Source organism: Schistocerca americana, chromosome X, assembly GCF_021461395.2.
Source record: "Schistocerca americana isolate TAMUIC-IGC-003095 chromosome X, iqSchAmer2.1, whole genome shotgun sequence".
NCBI classification, from domain to species: domain Eukaryota; kingdom Metazoa; phylum Arthropoda; class Insecta; order Orthoptera; family Acrididae; genus Schistocerca; species Schistocerca americana.
Genome location: NC_060130.1, coordinates 789,226,205 through 789,243,190, shown reverse-complemented (window position 1 = coordinate 789,243,190; position 16,986 = coordinate 789,226,205). Strand labels below are relative to the sequence as shown.

Here is a 16,986-nt window from a genome sequence, read left to right as displayed (position 1 = left end):
CGTAGGTTCGAATCCTGCCTCGGGCAGGGATGTTTGTGATGTCCTTAGGTTAGTTAGGTTTAAGTGGTTCTAAGTTCTAGGGGACTGATGACCTCGGATGTTAAGTCCCATAGTACTCAGACCCATTTGAACCATTTTTAATACACGATTTTTCTTGTTTGCCGAAATTATTCTGATTTAGATACATATTGCCGTGTGGCGTGATCGTAGCAAACGTGCAAGTAGGCCACTTCCCTATAGCCACGGAATTCTGTAGTTGGGGGTTCGCTTCCTGCTACCTTTATGTTGAGTACCTAAGTCAATGGTGAAAACACAAGATGGGAAAGGCCCGCCGTGGTTCAACAGTCATGTTCGAGAGCTGCTCTGAAAGGACAGAATGCTTCACCACGAAGCTAAACGTCGCCAAAGTCTTGTTGACCAACAAAAACTGAACGGAATCAAAATAAACACAAGCAGAAGTATGCGTGAAGCGTTCAACACATTCTAAATTAAACCTCTGGATATAATAAATAATGGTAATAATATGTGATCTTACATATCCAACGTACCGGCATTGAAACGAGAAAAGATCGAAACACTAAACTCTGTTTCTAGAAACATTTTCAGTGACAGAGATCGTAGTAGGGCTTTTCCTTTCAACCGTCACAGAAACACCAAACAGATATCACAATAAGTGATCGTGGTATTGGAAATAAACTAAAATCACTCAACAGAGGAAAGGTGACTGGGCCTGCTGGTATGCTTAAGCGATCTTACATTGGGAATGAGAAAGAACTTACTCGTATTCTAGCAGCAGTTTATCGAAGATGTCTGGAGGAGCGTAGCATTCCAAATGATTGAAGAAATGATCAACTCTTTTGCCTTTCCAAGAAAGGTCACCGAGGAGATGCAAGTAACTATAAGCCTATACCGCTGACGTCACTTTGTTGTAGAATTTTGGAAGAGTTTTATGACCACACATCAAGAGCTTGCTGCAGACCAAAAATCTCCTCCGCATGATCAACATGGATCTTGAGAAACCAAGTTCGCTTTCTTCCTTCTTGAGACCCACACGACAGTAAATACTGGCATCAAGTTGCCTGCCACTTTCCTTGACTTGGGAGAAATATCAATACAGTTTACCACTGTCGTCTGATGAACAAAATACGAGTGTATGGAATATCAAACCAGCTTCATGATTGGATGAAGGGTTGCTAACAAACAGAACACAGCATGACGTTCTTAACGGGGAGAAATCTTCAGACGTATACGAATCTTAAAAAGTACTCAAACGCAGTGTTATAGGATGATTTCTGTTGATATCACATGCAAATGGCCCAGAGGATGTCGTTCTGCCCTCCACGAGACAGTTCGTAGATGATACTGTTGGACCAAAACAAGGAAACACCGTGAGAAATCCATGCCTGAACTGAAATGCAGATCGTAACTATACCTGCAGGTTGCGCTCTTATATTTGACCCCGAACGGTACCTGTACAATGTCCTCAATACGTTGCAAGCGTCAGTCGTGGTCACAACAGTGTTCTGTGTAGTTGTGAGTGCGGTATGTCGGAGATAAGTGAATTCAAACGTGGTCAAATTGTTGGCACTCATTTGGTGGGTGCTTCTGTAATCAAGAGAGCCAAAGTGTTTGGTGTTCCCCGAGGTACAATATCGCAGATTTATATTGCGTACTGGGAAATTGTAAAAAATTTCATCCACTAAGTCACTACGCGGACGAAACTGCGTGTCGAGTGATCGTGACAGACGGTAATTGAAGAGAATTGTGACGAAAAATGTAGGTACGTCAGCTGCGAAAGTCAGTGAAGCATTAAATGTCGCACTCGCGAACCCAGTCAGTACCAGAACAACACGAAGGGAGCTCTATAAGCAGCGAATTTCAGGGCTAGCTGGGATTGATTCGGTGATGATTTGGGCAGCCATATCGCGATATTCCATGCGCTCTGTGGGTACTCAACAAGGTAGTATTACTGTCAAGGATTGTGTGACCACTTTGGCTGATCAGGTCCATCCCATGGTGCAGTGGTTGTCACCCAATGGTGAAGCTGTGTTACAAGACGACAGGGTCTCTGTTCACACAGCTTACATTGTCCAGGACTTCGTTCGCGGGCACGAGGATGAATTGTCACATCTCCTTTGGCCATGACAGCTACCAGATGACACTATTTCAGAGCCGTTGTGGTCTACTTTGGAGAGAAGATTACATGATCGCTGTCTACCTACATCATCGTTATTTGAACTATTTCGTAGGAAGAACGATACAAGATTCCCTCGGAGACGAGAGGACGCAGTTATTAATTCCGAGACGACTGGAAGCTGTTTTGAATGCCCGTATCAGGCATGGTAATGTGTTGTGCGTAATGAGTTTCAATATTTTTCTCCAACTCCTGTAACTCGCAACGCTAAAATATTGTAGAGAAGTACAAGATCTGCACAGGATGCACGTTTGGCACGTGGATTTGAAGCTAACACACATTACAAATAAATGGTATGTATTGCGCATCAATACGAGAAAAAATACGTTTTTGCTTGGTTATACAACTGCCGAACGAGCACTGGAAACAGTCACATCTATTAAATATCAGGATGTGTACGGAGCGATTTAACGTGGAAAGACGACATAAAAGTAATCGTAGAAAAGGTAGATGCCCCTTCAAGATTCACAGACAGAATTCTCAGGAGAAGTGGTCCGTATGAATAAATGTAAGCGGTTTTAGTATTATCTGTTTGGATAAATCTGAGGTAGTGGTTGTTAGACATTACTGTATTCAACGGGCAAGTATTTTTACGTATTTGACGTAGTATTACGTGTAGTGTTTGTGGTCCCCGGTGTTGTGACTGTCTGCGGAACAACGAGGTACCAAGAAGATGCTGTATGCTGTGTGGTCATCGCAAGCGGTTGTTGGAAGTGTAACTGTGTGGCCTGCACGTCACTAGCGTGCACTGGCTGTTAGAGGGTGTTCTACATTAAAGTAAGATGGAAACATGGGGTGACTATATTACTGTTTGTGGCCAGGAGGACTTGTAATGTTTCAAGAACAGTTGAAATCATGTTTGATATATTTACTGAGGGAAAACCATGTAATTTCGTTGGAATGAACGTAAAGATGGGAGACTGTTCTCTCTAAACGAGAAATTCAATAATAAAAACAATATTACGTGGTTGAAGGCAGTAATTCATGATATTAGTAAGACTGTAGAAACGTAGACAACTTTTCAGGATTTTAATCCCAAGAGTTATAGCTGTGTTCATGCGCCAAAAACGTTACGAGCATCAACCATCGAAATCTTCCGCTCTTCAGGCTTTTGAATGTCAGTGACTACAGTTTAAGATCCAATTTTCTGTTACCGAAGTTTAACCACGGTATTATTCGCCACAACAACATAGGCTTTTCATGGTTTCCTTATATCTATTAAAGCGAATGGAGGCTGGTTGCTTTGAAAAGCGAGCTGCCGATTTTCTTGCCAAGAATCTCTCAGCGCGAACTTGTGCTTCTCCAGTTACATCAAGTGGACGTGAAACCTATTATTTCTTACATCCTTAATATGACACTAGAATTGAAATAATTATATTTTAAATGTAATTTGATAGAATAAACATTTTGAAATGATGCGAAAAAACTTGAAGTAAACAATTCCCCTTGCAGTAAACATGGTACTGGTGCTCTGTACAGTGGCTTGCGGAGAATTTATGCAAATATAGATGTAAGCCCCCATTGCTGGAAACACCATAAAAGATGAAACCGCAGCATCAGCTGGGTAACGTTCTCAAGAGTGAGGGGTTTTTATCGTTTCACAGAAAATTTTAAAGATGATTTAAGTGTGATATACGTCGTTTTCAACCTCCACGAACGTAAAAATTTATGTGCTGGACGCTACACAATGAATCTATGCTCTGAAAATTCATGTCAAACGGTCTTCAGTCATGAAAGGCGTTTTATGTAAAAGAGTATTGTCTGTAAACAAAGGAATTATTTATAAACATTTTAATATCAAATGTACTGTTTCTTATGGTTTGCGGTACTGGTGTGTAACGGTGGCTAAGACAATGGATTCTTCTTCGGAAGACAGTAATTTAGATTTCCGCCTGTTTCAGTTAATACCCTCAACAAGGCCACGCCATGTTAGACCATAATCCTCTTAACTCTTCCTTCAATAATAATCGTGACATTGCAGTTAAAGTAAGTGTGGAGTGCTACATCGCGGTCATTTGGGAGATACTTCTGTTCTCAGATTCATTGTACGAATATTCTCGCAGATTATTTTTTCATGTTCGCATGACATTACAAGACAAGAATGTATTGTTTTATCACACTTGCGATTAGACAAAAATGGTTCAAATGGCTCTGAGCACTATGAGACTTAACTGCTGAGGTCATCAGTACCCTAGAACTTGGAACTACTTAAACCTAACTAACCTAAGGACATTACACACATCCATGCCCGAGGCAGGATTCGAACCTGCGACCGTAGCGGTCGCGTTGTTCCAGACTGCAGCGCCTAGAACCGCTCGGCCATTTCGGCCAGCGCGATTAGACAGAGTTTGCAAGTAAAATACTAGCTAAAATCTTCCGAATCACCACAGAAAGGATTTAAGAGTGATTTTCATGCCAATAAATTAGAAATTGTTTCGTCATAAACAGATACTATTTGAACTGTCGCAAGATACGTTTGTGTTTAAAAATTAGCAAATTTACAGTACTATAAAAAGACAAGTCTTAGTCTAACATTGTTACCAGAAACCTCGGAAAGTTCTTTAACGATTTGTTTCAGATTTTTACGTGATATTCTGATGAAGATTCGGATAGACATAAGGTATATGTACATACAGTGTCTGGCAAATCAAAGTGGCCCAACGAGTAGATACGACTGGACGTGAATTTGTGGCAGCAAAAGACCTACAATTACTTCCAACACGTTGGATCAACTGCCCACGCAGCCAGCAGAATCTTGGATCACATTCACATAATCCTCACGTCTGACACAGTTGTTAGCAGAGGTTAGTCTGGTCGCGGCCCTAGCTGGCCACCCAGGTCAACTGATCTATCAGTGTGCGATTACTTTGTGTGGGGAGCCCTTAAGTCTACGGTATATTGCAACAACTCTCATAGTCTTCCAAAACTGCAGCAGAACATTTCAGACGACACTGCAGCAAATCCAGCAGTCCAGCTTCGATCCGCCTTCAGCAGCTTGCTGAGCAGCGGCCAAAAGTGCCAAGAGATGAACGGTGGTCACTTTCAACATCTGATATAGTCAGGTTACTACTGTATTTTCTTTCCTCTGCTGTGGTTTTTGCTCCCTAGACTCTGTTCTCCGGGCCACTTTTATTTGCCCCATCCTATGTATATAGAAAGGGGAAAGGTTATGGCAAAAATATCAAAAAGGACTTGACCAATTTACTTCAGATTTTTACAAGATATTCTAATGAACATTCGGATGGACATAGGCTATATATTTTAATGTATATAATATATAAATATGTATTTAATGTAGAAAGGGGAAAATCTGTTAATCAAAACCTCGAAAAGTACTTCACCGATTTACTTCAAATTTATGTATTTGAGTGATGATGCGGTTGGCAAGCCGGCCGAAGTGGCCGTGCGGTTAAAGGCGCTGCAGTCTGGAACCGCAAGACCGCTACGGTCGCAGGTTCGAATCCTGCCTCGGGCATGGATGTTTGTGATGTCCTTAGGTTAGTTAGGTTTAACTAGTTCTAAGTTCTAGGGGACTAATGACCTCAGCAGTTGAGTCCCATAGTGCTCAGAGCCATTTGAACCATTTTTTTTTGCGGTTGGCACATCATGTAAACATGAAACGTAGAAAGGGGAAGGAAAGGGAAAGGATGGGCACTGTGACAATGCAATAAGGGAAGTTGAAAATATGTGCCAGACCGGGACTCGAATGCGGATTGATGCTTCTCATGGATGGTTGTCTTAAACAATTCGGCCATTCAGACACGGACTCTAGCTGACTCAAATTTCCGATCTATCGCACGCAACCTTTCCCCTTCCTTCCGCTTCCTACATTTCATCTTTACACGTATGTACCAGCTGCGCCATCACGAGTGCTGTCTGTTATAAGCCAATACATTATGACCCCTATCCACTGCGACGTTGGATGCCGCCTGGTAGCGTTGCGGGCACGTGACGCGGTAACAAAAGTATGTAACCAGGTAACCGGAGTATATACGGACGGTGAATCACTTTAGCGAAGATATGGGTTGCAAATTGGGAAATCCATTGAGATAAGCAACCTTGACAAAGAGCAGATTGTTATTACGCGGAGCCTGTGAACGAGTATCTGGAAAACGGCGAAGCTGGTCGGTTGTTCCCGTTCTACTGTCGTAAACACCTACGGAAAGAGGCACAAGGACAGTGGAACTACCACTAGGCGGTAAATAGTTGGACATCGACGGGTCTTCACGGAACATGTGGTTCGGAAGTTTGTCTGCTATGTAAGAGTAGATGATTATCTGTAGCATCTCTGCCGAAAGAGCATAATACTGGTGCACGCACACGTGTTTCGGAGCACACTGCTCATCGTACATTGTTGAACATGGACCTCTGCAGCACACCACCCCTACGTGTTCAATTTTGACCCAACGACATCGTCAATTACGATTTCATGGGCCACGGGACCATCGAGACTTGACAGTCGATCAATAGAAACGTGTCGGCTCTTCGGGAGAATCACATTTTTGCTTCACTAGGCTGATGGTCGTCTCCACAAACGCCGTCATCGACGTGAACGGCGGTTCGAAACGTGCAGTGCGCCAGAGACGCAGGCTGGTGGGAGCATTATTATGCAATGGGAGATGGTCTCCTGCGCTCGCATGGGACCTGTGGTAGTAACACAGCTGACAGCTGCGAACCACCTGCATCCCTTCATGCATGGTGTCTTGCCGAGGGCTATGTCATCTTTTAGCTGTATAATTGTCCGTGTCTCGGAGCCAGAAACGTGCTACAATGGTATCAGGAGCATTATAGTTAACTCACGTTGACGTCTTGGTAACCAAATTCGCCTGATGCAAATCCTGTAGTAACCAAATTCGTCTGATGCAAATCCTGTAGTAACCAAATTCTCCTGATGCAAATCCTATGGAACCCATCTGGGTCGCTATGGGCGCCATCAACGTGTACGCAAACCAGTGGCCCGTTATTTACGCTAATTACATGACACATCTAATGCCACTATACCTCCACAAACCTACAAAGAAACTGTCGGATCCGTGACACGCAGAATTGGTGGTGTATTTCTTTCCAAAGACGGACAAAGCAGGTGGTCATAATGTTTTGGTTCATCAGAGTATGCATCAACTTTCGCCATTGCTTTACCACAATGTCCTGTGCGTTAGCCCTCACTATTTAACAACCATCCTTTCCTTTTCCTTCCCCTTCCTACATTTCTTGTTAACTTCAGATTTTTACACAATACACTAATAATCATTCAGATGGACATCAGCTACATAATTTTTAAACAACAATGTGCAGGTTTACTGTTAAAATCGACTGTGGAAAACAAAATGCTATGCTGTGAAAATATATGGTTTCGTTCTGTTATCCACAGTCAGTTTTAGCTAGATATCAGACATGTAAACCATTACATAAATTGTTTCCCTCAAAGATATTCTTTCTCCAAATATATAATTTCGAGTGAACATTGTGTACAGAACAATGTGCTGCTTTGTTTTCTTTCGCACCGTTGGTTTTACTAAAAACAGGAAAGTTGCATTAATGGCTTATCGTCAATGATTAGAATACTAATACGGAATCTGAATCATCCGAAACATTGTAAATCTACCCATTCCCAGATAAAAATCATGCGACTGGTCCCAATCGATTTATCCATTCATTTTAAGCGACTTCAGTTCCCAATCAAGGTCTCGTTTGTAAACCAAGCGCAATGTCAGATATAGGGGTAAGAAGAGAGAAAGAGAGAGAGGGGAGGAGAGACGAACAGAGTGAGGGAGAGGAGATGATGCACAGAGAGAGGGGTGGAGGAGGAGGTGGAAGAAGAGAGGGGAGAGGAGGAGGAGGTGGGCAAAGACAGGTGGGAGGAGGAGACAGGCAGAGTTTAGGATGCACCGGGTGATCAAAAAGTCAGTCTAAATTTGAAAACTTAATAAACCACGGAATAATGTAGATAGATTGGCTCTTCACAATAAAATTGGCATGCGCACTCATCGAAGACAACGTGATTTAAATATCCATCACATCTACACTTCCTGGAAAAAGGAGTGAAGCACCCAGAATACATGGTCGGACGTGAATGTAATTTCGTTCAAGTACACACCATCGGCGGGTGCATAAATGATTAGAGTTGCAATCCTCTGTGACAAGTAGGGAAGCCACGGAAGTGCATTAGTACGATGCGTGTTTTTTAAGTAAGTACCGTTTTGAAATTTAAAAAAAGACGTGTTAAGATATCTCAAAAATTTTATTTTTACGTGAAAGCCTGTACCTTAATCTACTTTTCTACATAATTTCCGTCAATATTGAGGCAGTTGTCATAACGTTGTACCAGTTTTTGAATACCCTCCTAATAGAAGTCTGCCGCCTGACTTGTTAACCACCGCATCATGTCCACAGTTTGTTGGAACAGAAAAGGAGTATTGCTTGTGGAATTTCTGCCTCGTAATGAGACAATCAATGCAGCATCTTACTGTAAGACATTGCACAATCTGCGCCGTTCAATTCAGAACAAAAGACGTGCCAAGTTGAGCAAGGTACAGGCTTTCACGTAAAAATAAAATTATTGAGATATCTTAACACGTCTTTTTTTAAATTTCAAAACGGTACTTACTTAAAAAACACGCATCGTACTAATGCACTCCCGTGGCTTCTCTACTTGTCACAGAGGATTGCAACTCTAATCATTTATGCACCCGCCGATGGTGTGTACTTGAACGAAATTACATTCACGTCCGACCATGTATTCTAGGTGCTTCACTTCTTTTTCCAGGAAGTGTAGATGTGATGGATATTTAAATCACGTTGTCTTCGATGAGTGTGCATGCCAATTTTATTGTGAAGAGCCATCCTTTCACTTACAGAAATCATGTACGTTCTTCAAAAATTGTATTTTATCAGAAGTTGTCATCCTACAGCCACCGCTCTAAAATCCTCTGTTTCCTAAACAGTGCGGTATTTGCAATCGATCCGGAAAATCTGCGTTAGTGTGAAGGAACCAGGAGACAGATGGCCTTCTTCGATGTGGACACATCCGGTTGCACAGAAGGGAGCTGCACGTGAACGCAGCGGCTGGCTCTATTGACCCATGGACCGGCGGCTGCTGCTATCTGGCCGCGAGCCACGCCGGCACGCCCACCCACTGCTATGTTTTTCTCGACGCACTCTCACATATGTTCATTTTTTGCCCTCACTTGTCATTTCCATCTCATACTACGACACGTAGAGCTTAACCCTTCACTCGTTTGTCTGTCGGCGGGCAGAACAACAGCGACCCTGAAGAATAAAAAGCAGACAAGCGAGTGAGGCTCACCACCAAACTGTAACTGCTTAAACTGTTTATTATCTCCTTACGATACTAAATACATTCGGTTACTATTGTCTCAATGTATTCTGCTACGGAAACACCTCAAAGTAGATTTCTCTGTATTTCATATTGTGTCTGATAGAGCCCGCTTTAGAAACCTGACACGTAAGCGTCATCGTCAGACTACGAGGCAACAAAGTTTGATTAAACGACTTTACAATAACGCCCTCTTTTCCCGTCTTGTTTTACTCCGATAACTTGCAGGAAATAAGATTTCAAAAAGAATGCCTCACAAAACAGGACGTGAAATTGTTGTCATATTCCTCACATCACAGCATCGCTCGCGTTTATCAACTCATTTCCAAAACTATAAATCCACATGTACAGCATTCCATTGTATTGTTTTTAATGCCTGAACTGAGCTCTTGTTGTATCACACTGAACTCAATAATAGTTCAAAATTTAAGATATTACTGGTAGATTCTTACTGAAAGTAAATTCAGCAACAATTAATTGTTAGTAGCGACTTTCCCCGGTTTTTCACGGGTAGCGCTGAGCATCTACGGCCTGACGACTTCTCTTGCATAGGAGTAAAAAATTACACAGACGAATCTTTTTCGTGAAAGAGTCTCTGTTTTAGTGAAAACTGTATCAAAATTCCTACAGTAGTTTCTGAGATTAGCCTTCACACACAAACTGAAAAATGCAGTCTGAGAGTTTATAATATTTACAGCCGGCCGCGGTGGCCGAGCGGTTCTAGGCGCTTCAGTCCGGAACCACGCGACTGTTACGGTCGCAGCTTCAAATCCTGCCTCGGGCATGGATGTGTGTGATGACCTTAGATTTGTTAGGTTTAAGTAGGCCTAAGTTCTAGGAGACTGATGGCCTCAGATGTTAAGTCCCATTGTGCTCAGAGCCATTTGAACCATTTATAATATTTACAGAATATATGTATAGATTCAGGTCAAGCTTTCCTGTTATCAGGCGTTGCAGTGGCTGTTAGCCTTACTGCTTTTCCCACCACGTACCACCACCTCTGTAACCGACCAGCTGGTTCCCGTCATTGCCACGAGATGTCTCTCCAAACGCCAAATAAATATGGTACAGATAACAGTATATCACACATTACACATTCATCGTTACTATAATTGCAAATTATATACACAAACCCTCGTCTTGATCAGTCTGTCTATATTAGTGAAAACCATATCAAAATCCCTTTAGTAATTCCTGGGATTAGCTTTCATACACAGATTCACAGAAAAATGCGACGGGGGACTTTAGTAATACGTATAAATATCTATTAAACAATGAAACTGGCCGTTTCAAACTGGCAGGCTCAGCTTCAGTCGGCTGAACACATTTATGTAACATATAAAGGGTGTATCGCGATGATGATTCAAGCTTTCAGGGAAGTTGAAATAGTTGAAGAAGAAAAAATTTAACGTTACGTCGACGATGAGACCATTAGAGCGGAGCAAAATCTCGAAATTGTCCAGCGAGTTTTCAAAGTAACCACAAAGACTTTTCGCCAGTAGAATAAGGAAAACCAAGGAAAACCTAAATCAGGATGGCGCAAAGGGGTCTGAACTGCCGTACTCTTGAATATGAATCCAATAGCTCACTGAGGTAGTTATCTCGATGAAGAAGATCTAATGTATCAATTTGAGGCAGGTCATCCTGGTCCACAAACGTCTGAGTACAAATTTGTACGACAAAATATGAAATTACCGTTGGTCTGTTAATGTTAAAAATCCTAGCTGACATTTTTATTGTATTTATTTGCACAAGGTGCTACACTCACCACAGCAGATGAATCCAACATCATACTGCTGTTTTGCGCGTATGACAACGTAGCACAACGTTCCATCGTGTCCATTCGATAAACTCCAAAGTTTTTAAAGAATGCCACAGGCAGCGAGAATTCGCACCAGAAGATCTTCAGTCTCGACGGGCGTCTCATACATAAAACATTTCTCACGAACCCACAGGAAGAAACGACGTGCGTCCAAATCAGATGAACAACCTAGTTACTAAACAGAATCATATATTCCATATTTGCGACCAGCAGGTGCACTTTCATCTGTGACTCCGTCATGTTGGGACCACTAGCAAACCATTTGCAGTGCATTAGTGGTATTCACGCTCCCGTGTCTCATGGCATATGCCCACTTGTTGGTTTGCCTACCCAACAATGTTCCAATGAATTGTTTTATTACCTCGTAAATCCGTGTTTCCAAGGTTTTCGTATTCCACTAGCAGTGTTATTCCACAATAGATTTAGCTTCTTAACATTGCTCTTAGACATTACCAGACCATAGTTCTCTGTTTAAAACTGATGTATTTGCACCATTTCCACCACCGATGGAAGTTGTTAACATCAGTGCGGAAACGCCACAAGATGTCAGCAGTCTTCATCTGAGGTGAATGTCTCTTGGGATGATGAGGCCGTTGAAAATTCTGCGTCGTTTCAGAGACACTGATTTATGCCGCTGAATTTCTTCATACTGGTCAAAATTAAAAGCTAGGATAGATATTTTTGCAATTTAAGAGATACTTTAGTATAGAACAAAACACACACACACACACACACACACACACACACACGTGGTGGTCCATTGATCTTGACCAGGCCAAAAATCTCACGAAATAAGCGTCAAACGAAAAAACTACAAAGAACGGAACTTGTCTAGCCTGAAGGGGGAAACCAGATGGCGCTATGGTTGGCCCGCTAGATGGCGCTGCCATAGGTCAAACGGATATCAACTGCGTTTTTTTTAAATAAGAACCCCCATTTTTATTACATATTCGTGTAGTACATAAAGAATTATGAATGTTTTTTAGTTGGACCACTTATATACTTGATGGGGCGCTGTTTTTACTTTCACTAAAAATTCGCCTGTATTTTCATACGGCCACGGTTTTGTCACGTAGTTTATAAAAAGTTTCAAAATAATAGTTTCTCATTTCTTTAGCTGTTCCCTTCGATGTTTACCTTCCTTGCGGCATGAGCTTCAGTTCCGGTAATTATTTTTCAGAAATGTAACGCAGATACGCAGAAATGATAAAGGAATGCCAAGGTCTGACTCAATGGCTCAGCGATCAAACATTGGATTATATTTAGTAAAAAATACACTACTGCCCATTAAAATTGCTATACTACGAAGATGACGTGCAACATAAGCGGAATTTAACCGACAGGAAGAAGATGCTGTGATAAGCAAATGATTAGCTTTTCACAGCATTCACATAAGGTTGGCGCCGGTGGCGACACCTACAACGTGCCCACATGAGGAAAGTTTCCAACCAATTTCTCATACACAAACAGCTGTTGACCGGCGTTGCCAGGTGAAACGTTGTTGCGATGCCTCGTGTGAAGAGGAGAAATGCGTACCATCACGTTTCCGACTTTGATAAAGGTCGGATTGTAGCATATCGCGATTGCGATTTATCGTTTCGCGACATTGCTGCTCGCGTTAGTTCAGATCCAATGACTGTTAGCAGAATATGGAATCAGTGGGTTCAGAAGGGTAATACGGAACGCCGTTCTGGATCCCAACGGCCTCGTATAACTAGCAGTCGAGATGACGTGCTTCTTATCTGCATGGCTGTAACGGATCGTGCAGCCACGTCTCGATCCCTGAGTCAACAGATGGGGACGTTTTCAGGACAACAACCATCTGCACGAACAGTTCGACGACGTTTGCAGCAGCATGGACTATCAGTTCGGAGACCATGGCTGCTGTTACCCTTGACGCTGCTTCACAGACAGGAGCGCCTGCGATAGTGTACTCAACGACGAACCTGGGTGCACGAATGGCAAAACGTCATTTTTTCGGATGACTCCAGGTTCTGTTTACAGCATCGTGATGGTCGCATCCTTGTTTGGCGACATCGCGGTGAACGCACATTGGAAGCGTGTGTTCGTCATCGTCATACTGGCGTATCACCCGGCGTGATGGTATGGGATGCCGTTGGTTGCACGTCTCGGTCACCTCTTGTTCGCACTGACGGCACTTTGAGCAGTCGACGTTACATTTCAGATGTATTACGACCTGTGGCTGTACCCTTCAAAAAAATGGTTCAAATGGCTCTGAGCACTATGGGACTTAACAGCTGTGGTCATCAGTCCCCTAGAACTTAGAACTACTTAAACCTAACTAACCTAAGGACATCACACACATCCATGCCCGAGGCAGGATTCGAACCTGCGACCGTAGCAGTCGCGCTGTACCCTTCATTCGATCCCTGTGAAACCCTACATTTCTGCATGATAATGCACGACCGCATGTTGCAGGTCCTGTACGGGCCTTTCTGGAAACAGAAAATGTTCGATTGCTGCCCTGGCAAGCACATTCTCCAGATCTCTCACCGATTGAAAATGTCTGGTCAGTGGTGGCCGAGCAACTGGCTCGTCACAATACGCCAGTCACTACTCTTGAACTGTGGTATCGTGTTGAAGCTGCATGGGCAGCTGTAACTGTACACACCATCCAAGCTCTGTTTGACTCAATGCCCAGGCGTATCAAGGCCGTTATTACGGCCAGAGGTGGTTGTTCTGGGTACTGAATTCTCAGGATCTATGCATCCAAATTGCGTGAAAATGTAATCACATGTCAGTTCTAGTATAATATATTTGCCCCATGAATACCCGTTTATCATGTGCATTTCTTCTTGGTGTAGCAGTTTTAATGGCCAGTAGTGTAGCTTGAATCCCATTTCGGAAATCTCAATTTACCTCAGCTGTATTATCTTTAATCGATGTAGGCATTGCTTCAACGCTTCCTTCAAGCAATTCATGACCGAGTCACCGAGCGTGCAAGCACAGTGTGTGAGATACATCAACATTCAAATAACCGTACCAGCTTCCGGATTTGGGTTTCCCGCTGCTTCACTAAGTAAACGGAGACTTATGAAGTGATTGTTCCTTCAAGAAATGAGCTTTTTCTCCTTCGCAATTGACCTCGGTATCGACGGAAAACTAAACCCTAACAAACTTGTACGACAAATTTCCTCCAACATCCTTGGAAGTCTCAACGAGTAAGCGTTTATATCCTGCCGTGCGTCACAATAGGACAACAGGTGTACACTTAACAAACACGTTTGAAAATGGTGTATTACATTGGGAAAATAAACTTTCTTCCCAAATCAAAGCGCCGGTTGCGTATGAATCAATATTCCTACCACCAATCCGCCTATCTGACTTGTTAATTCATACGTGTGTAATCTAGAGAACGCTCATAAACCATTTCACCTTCGTTCCATAAAATTAGCAAACTTCTAGGGAATCATATTTCTATTCGTAGTACCATTTCCTGTATTTATTCAAAGTATATACATAGAAAACTATTGGCTTTGTTTCCGATGACCATACAAGCTAACTCCAGCTATATGTACAAGTTTCCTTAATGGTTAGAACATTCAACTCAGTTTGAACCCGGCCATCTTGATGTAAATGTTCCATCGTGTCTGCACATACTTTCAGGCGAAGTCTACTATAGTTCCTTTAAAAAGCTGTCTATCAGTACCTTGTATCATTATTGTCAATTGGTCTACACTTTCATCTCCAATGTGCAGTGACGGAGTGGTTAAGCGTGATATAAAAAAAAAACAGTTCCTCGTCAACGTTTCACTAACAGAATCCATTGTTTTACGTGTTCTTTGCTTCGACTATCCATAAATAAATTCTACTATTCTATATTTTAGATTATTGCTGTATTCATTCCTATAGCCGATCGTCCTTTTATTGTTCTCCTTAACCAGAAGTACCAAATAAGCATGACAGCAGATGTACGAGATCCAGGCACTTACATATTACATAAACAGAGATTTGCGATACATACAGATTAAGGATGTCAGAAAGGACGAATAAGGGTCATGAAGCTGGATTTGAATGAATCGCCCTTTCCCATTGTTAGGAGGGACCAGACAAACATCAGAAAACGAAATTTGTTATTTCATCAACTTCTTAGGCAACTCCTTCAGGATTCTCCATCTTCCAATTTTTTAATGCCAAAATAACTTTCAGTCGAATCACACAAGCAGAGACAGTAAAAGAAACATTACATTTTTAACTTTGCTGCAGAGGAGTCACCTTCCGTCGCCCAAAAATGCCATTTCTAGTGTATGAACCACCATTCTGCACTGTCGTTTATTGGACAGAAGGTAAATCGTTAATACATTCGTTGATTCAATGAGAGAGATCTCCTTCTGAGTTTCAAAATTCTTGACTCCTAAGAACTAATTGTTTGACTTTTCCTCTTTGAGGAAAATTTTTTTGTCAAACACGAAAGTACAGTACTTTCAAAAAATTTCCGACAGTATAAGATACTGTACAGTTTTTTCTGGAAGATCAAACAAATACAGCAAACCTTATGTCACCTTGTTGCCAAAGTATTCTACTGTCGTATCATAACCTTTTGTCCTGAAATTAGTCTTTGCGTGTCGTCCACAGCGGAATAATGTTGTCATTCAAAACGAGAAATTTTTATGAACTGTAAGTAAATATGTGACGCGAGTACCGTTCCAGAAGCCTAAAGTAAAAAGTGCTCGTAAAACGTGCGAAAAAACAACACAATAACAACAATATTTGCGTTAGCCACAGCATCTGTATCGCACTGGCTCTTAGATTTATAGACCATTATCAATCCAAAATAATGGTACCGGTGTAGAATATTTGTAACAAATGTTTCCAATTAAAATCTGTTTTACTACTTAGTACATTAGTATTCAAGAAGCAAATCACTTGTTTACACTGCAGCTAATAGAAGTGAATCAGTAGTCGTGGACGTAGTAATTGGCTTGCGGGGATGAGTTTAATATCTTTCTTTGATCAGTTTCTTTAAAATTTCTCCTCGAGATAACCCTCAGTCCGCAATGAACATTAGCTAACAGCTACTTGCCGTAACTGTTGGTATTTACGGCAGGAACTGGGCTGAAATGTTTCGGAAGTACTTTCTCGTGTTTCGTTACAGAGTGAGTGCACGTCACGTGAGGATCCCGCCTGCTACAGCACGTAACGTATCTCTGATCGATTTGGCATCGGCCAGCTCCGGGCGGCGCTGTCTACCTGCGGGAGCGAGGAGCAGGACCAGGAGCAGCAGGCGGAAGGCAGCCCGGCGCATCCCGCATCTCATCCGAGGCGTCGGCAGCGCTCAGGCGCCGGCGGGCCGCCGGTGGGGGCGCGCGCACATGACTACGTCTGCTCGCGCCGGCCGCTGGGCCGCGACTGACGGGCGGGGCTGGCTGCAACGACCGCAGCGCCTCCCGGCCGACGCCAGCGCCGCGACGCGCCGCCAGCGCGCATCGATTCTTGCCGCCGATGCCAAGGCGTAGTTAGCTTCTCCATTTATTTTCGCTTCTAAAGACGCCTCTTCTTTTCTAGCAGCCGATAGTAACCAATAAAACAGTTCACTGAGGTCTTTATTCGCTCCCACAGTAGAGACTCAACACGACATAGGCCTTAGCCATAAAAGAGTTTCATGATAAACAC

The 16,986-nt window shown here is 42.6% G+C and overlaps 1 protein-coding gene across 2 annotated transcripts in view; it reads right to left on the bottom strand.

Moving 5' to 3' along the window:
• The window catches only part of LOC124555555 (protein turtle homolog B-like), a 434,783-nt gene extending 418,073 nt beyond the window's left edge, over positions 1-16,710 (bottom strand). For both annotated transcript variants that reach the window (XM_047129511.1, XM_047129512.1), the window contains exon 1: positions 16,564-16,710. In XM_047129511.1, the coding sequence (XP_046985467.1) occupies positions 16,564-16,630 (67 nt within the window). In that variant the 5' untranslated portion in view covers positions 16,631-16,710. The remainder of the gene's footprint in view (positions 1-16,563) is intronic.
• Positions 16,711-16,986: the final 276 nt, after the last annotated feature.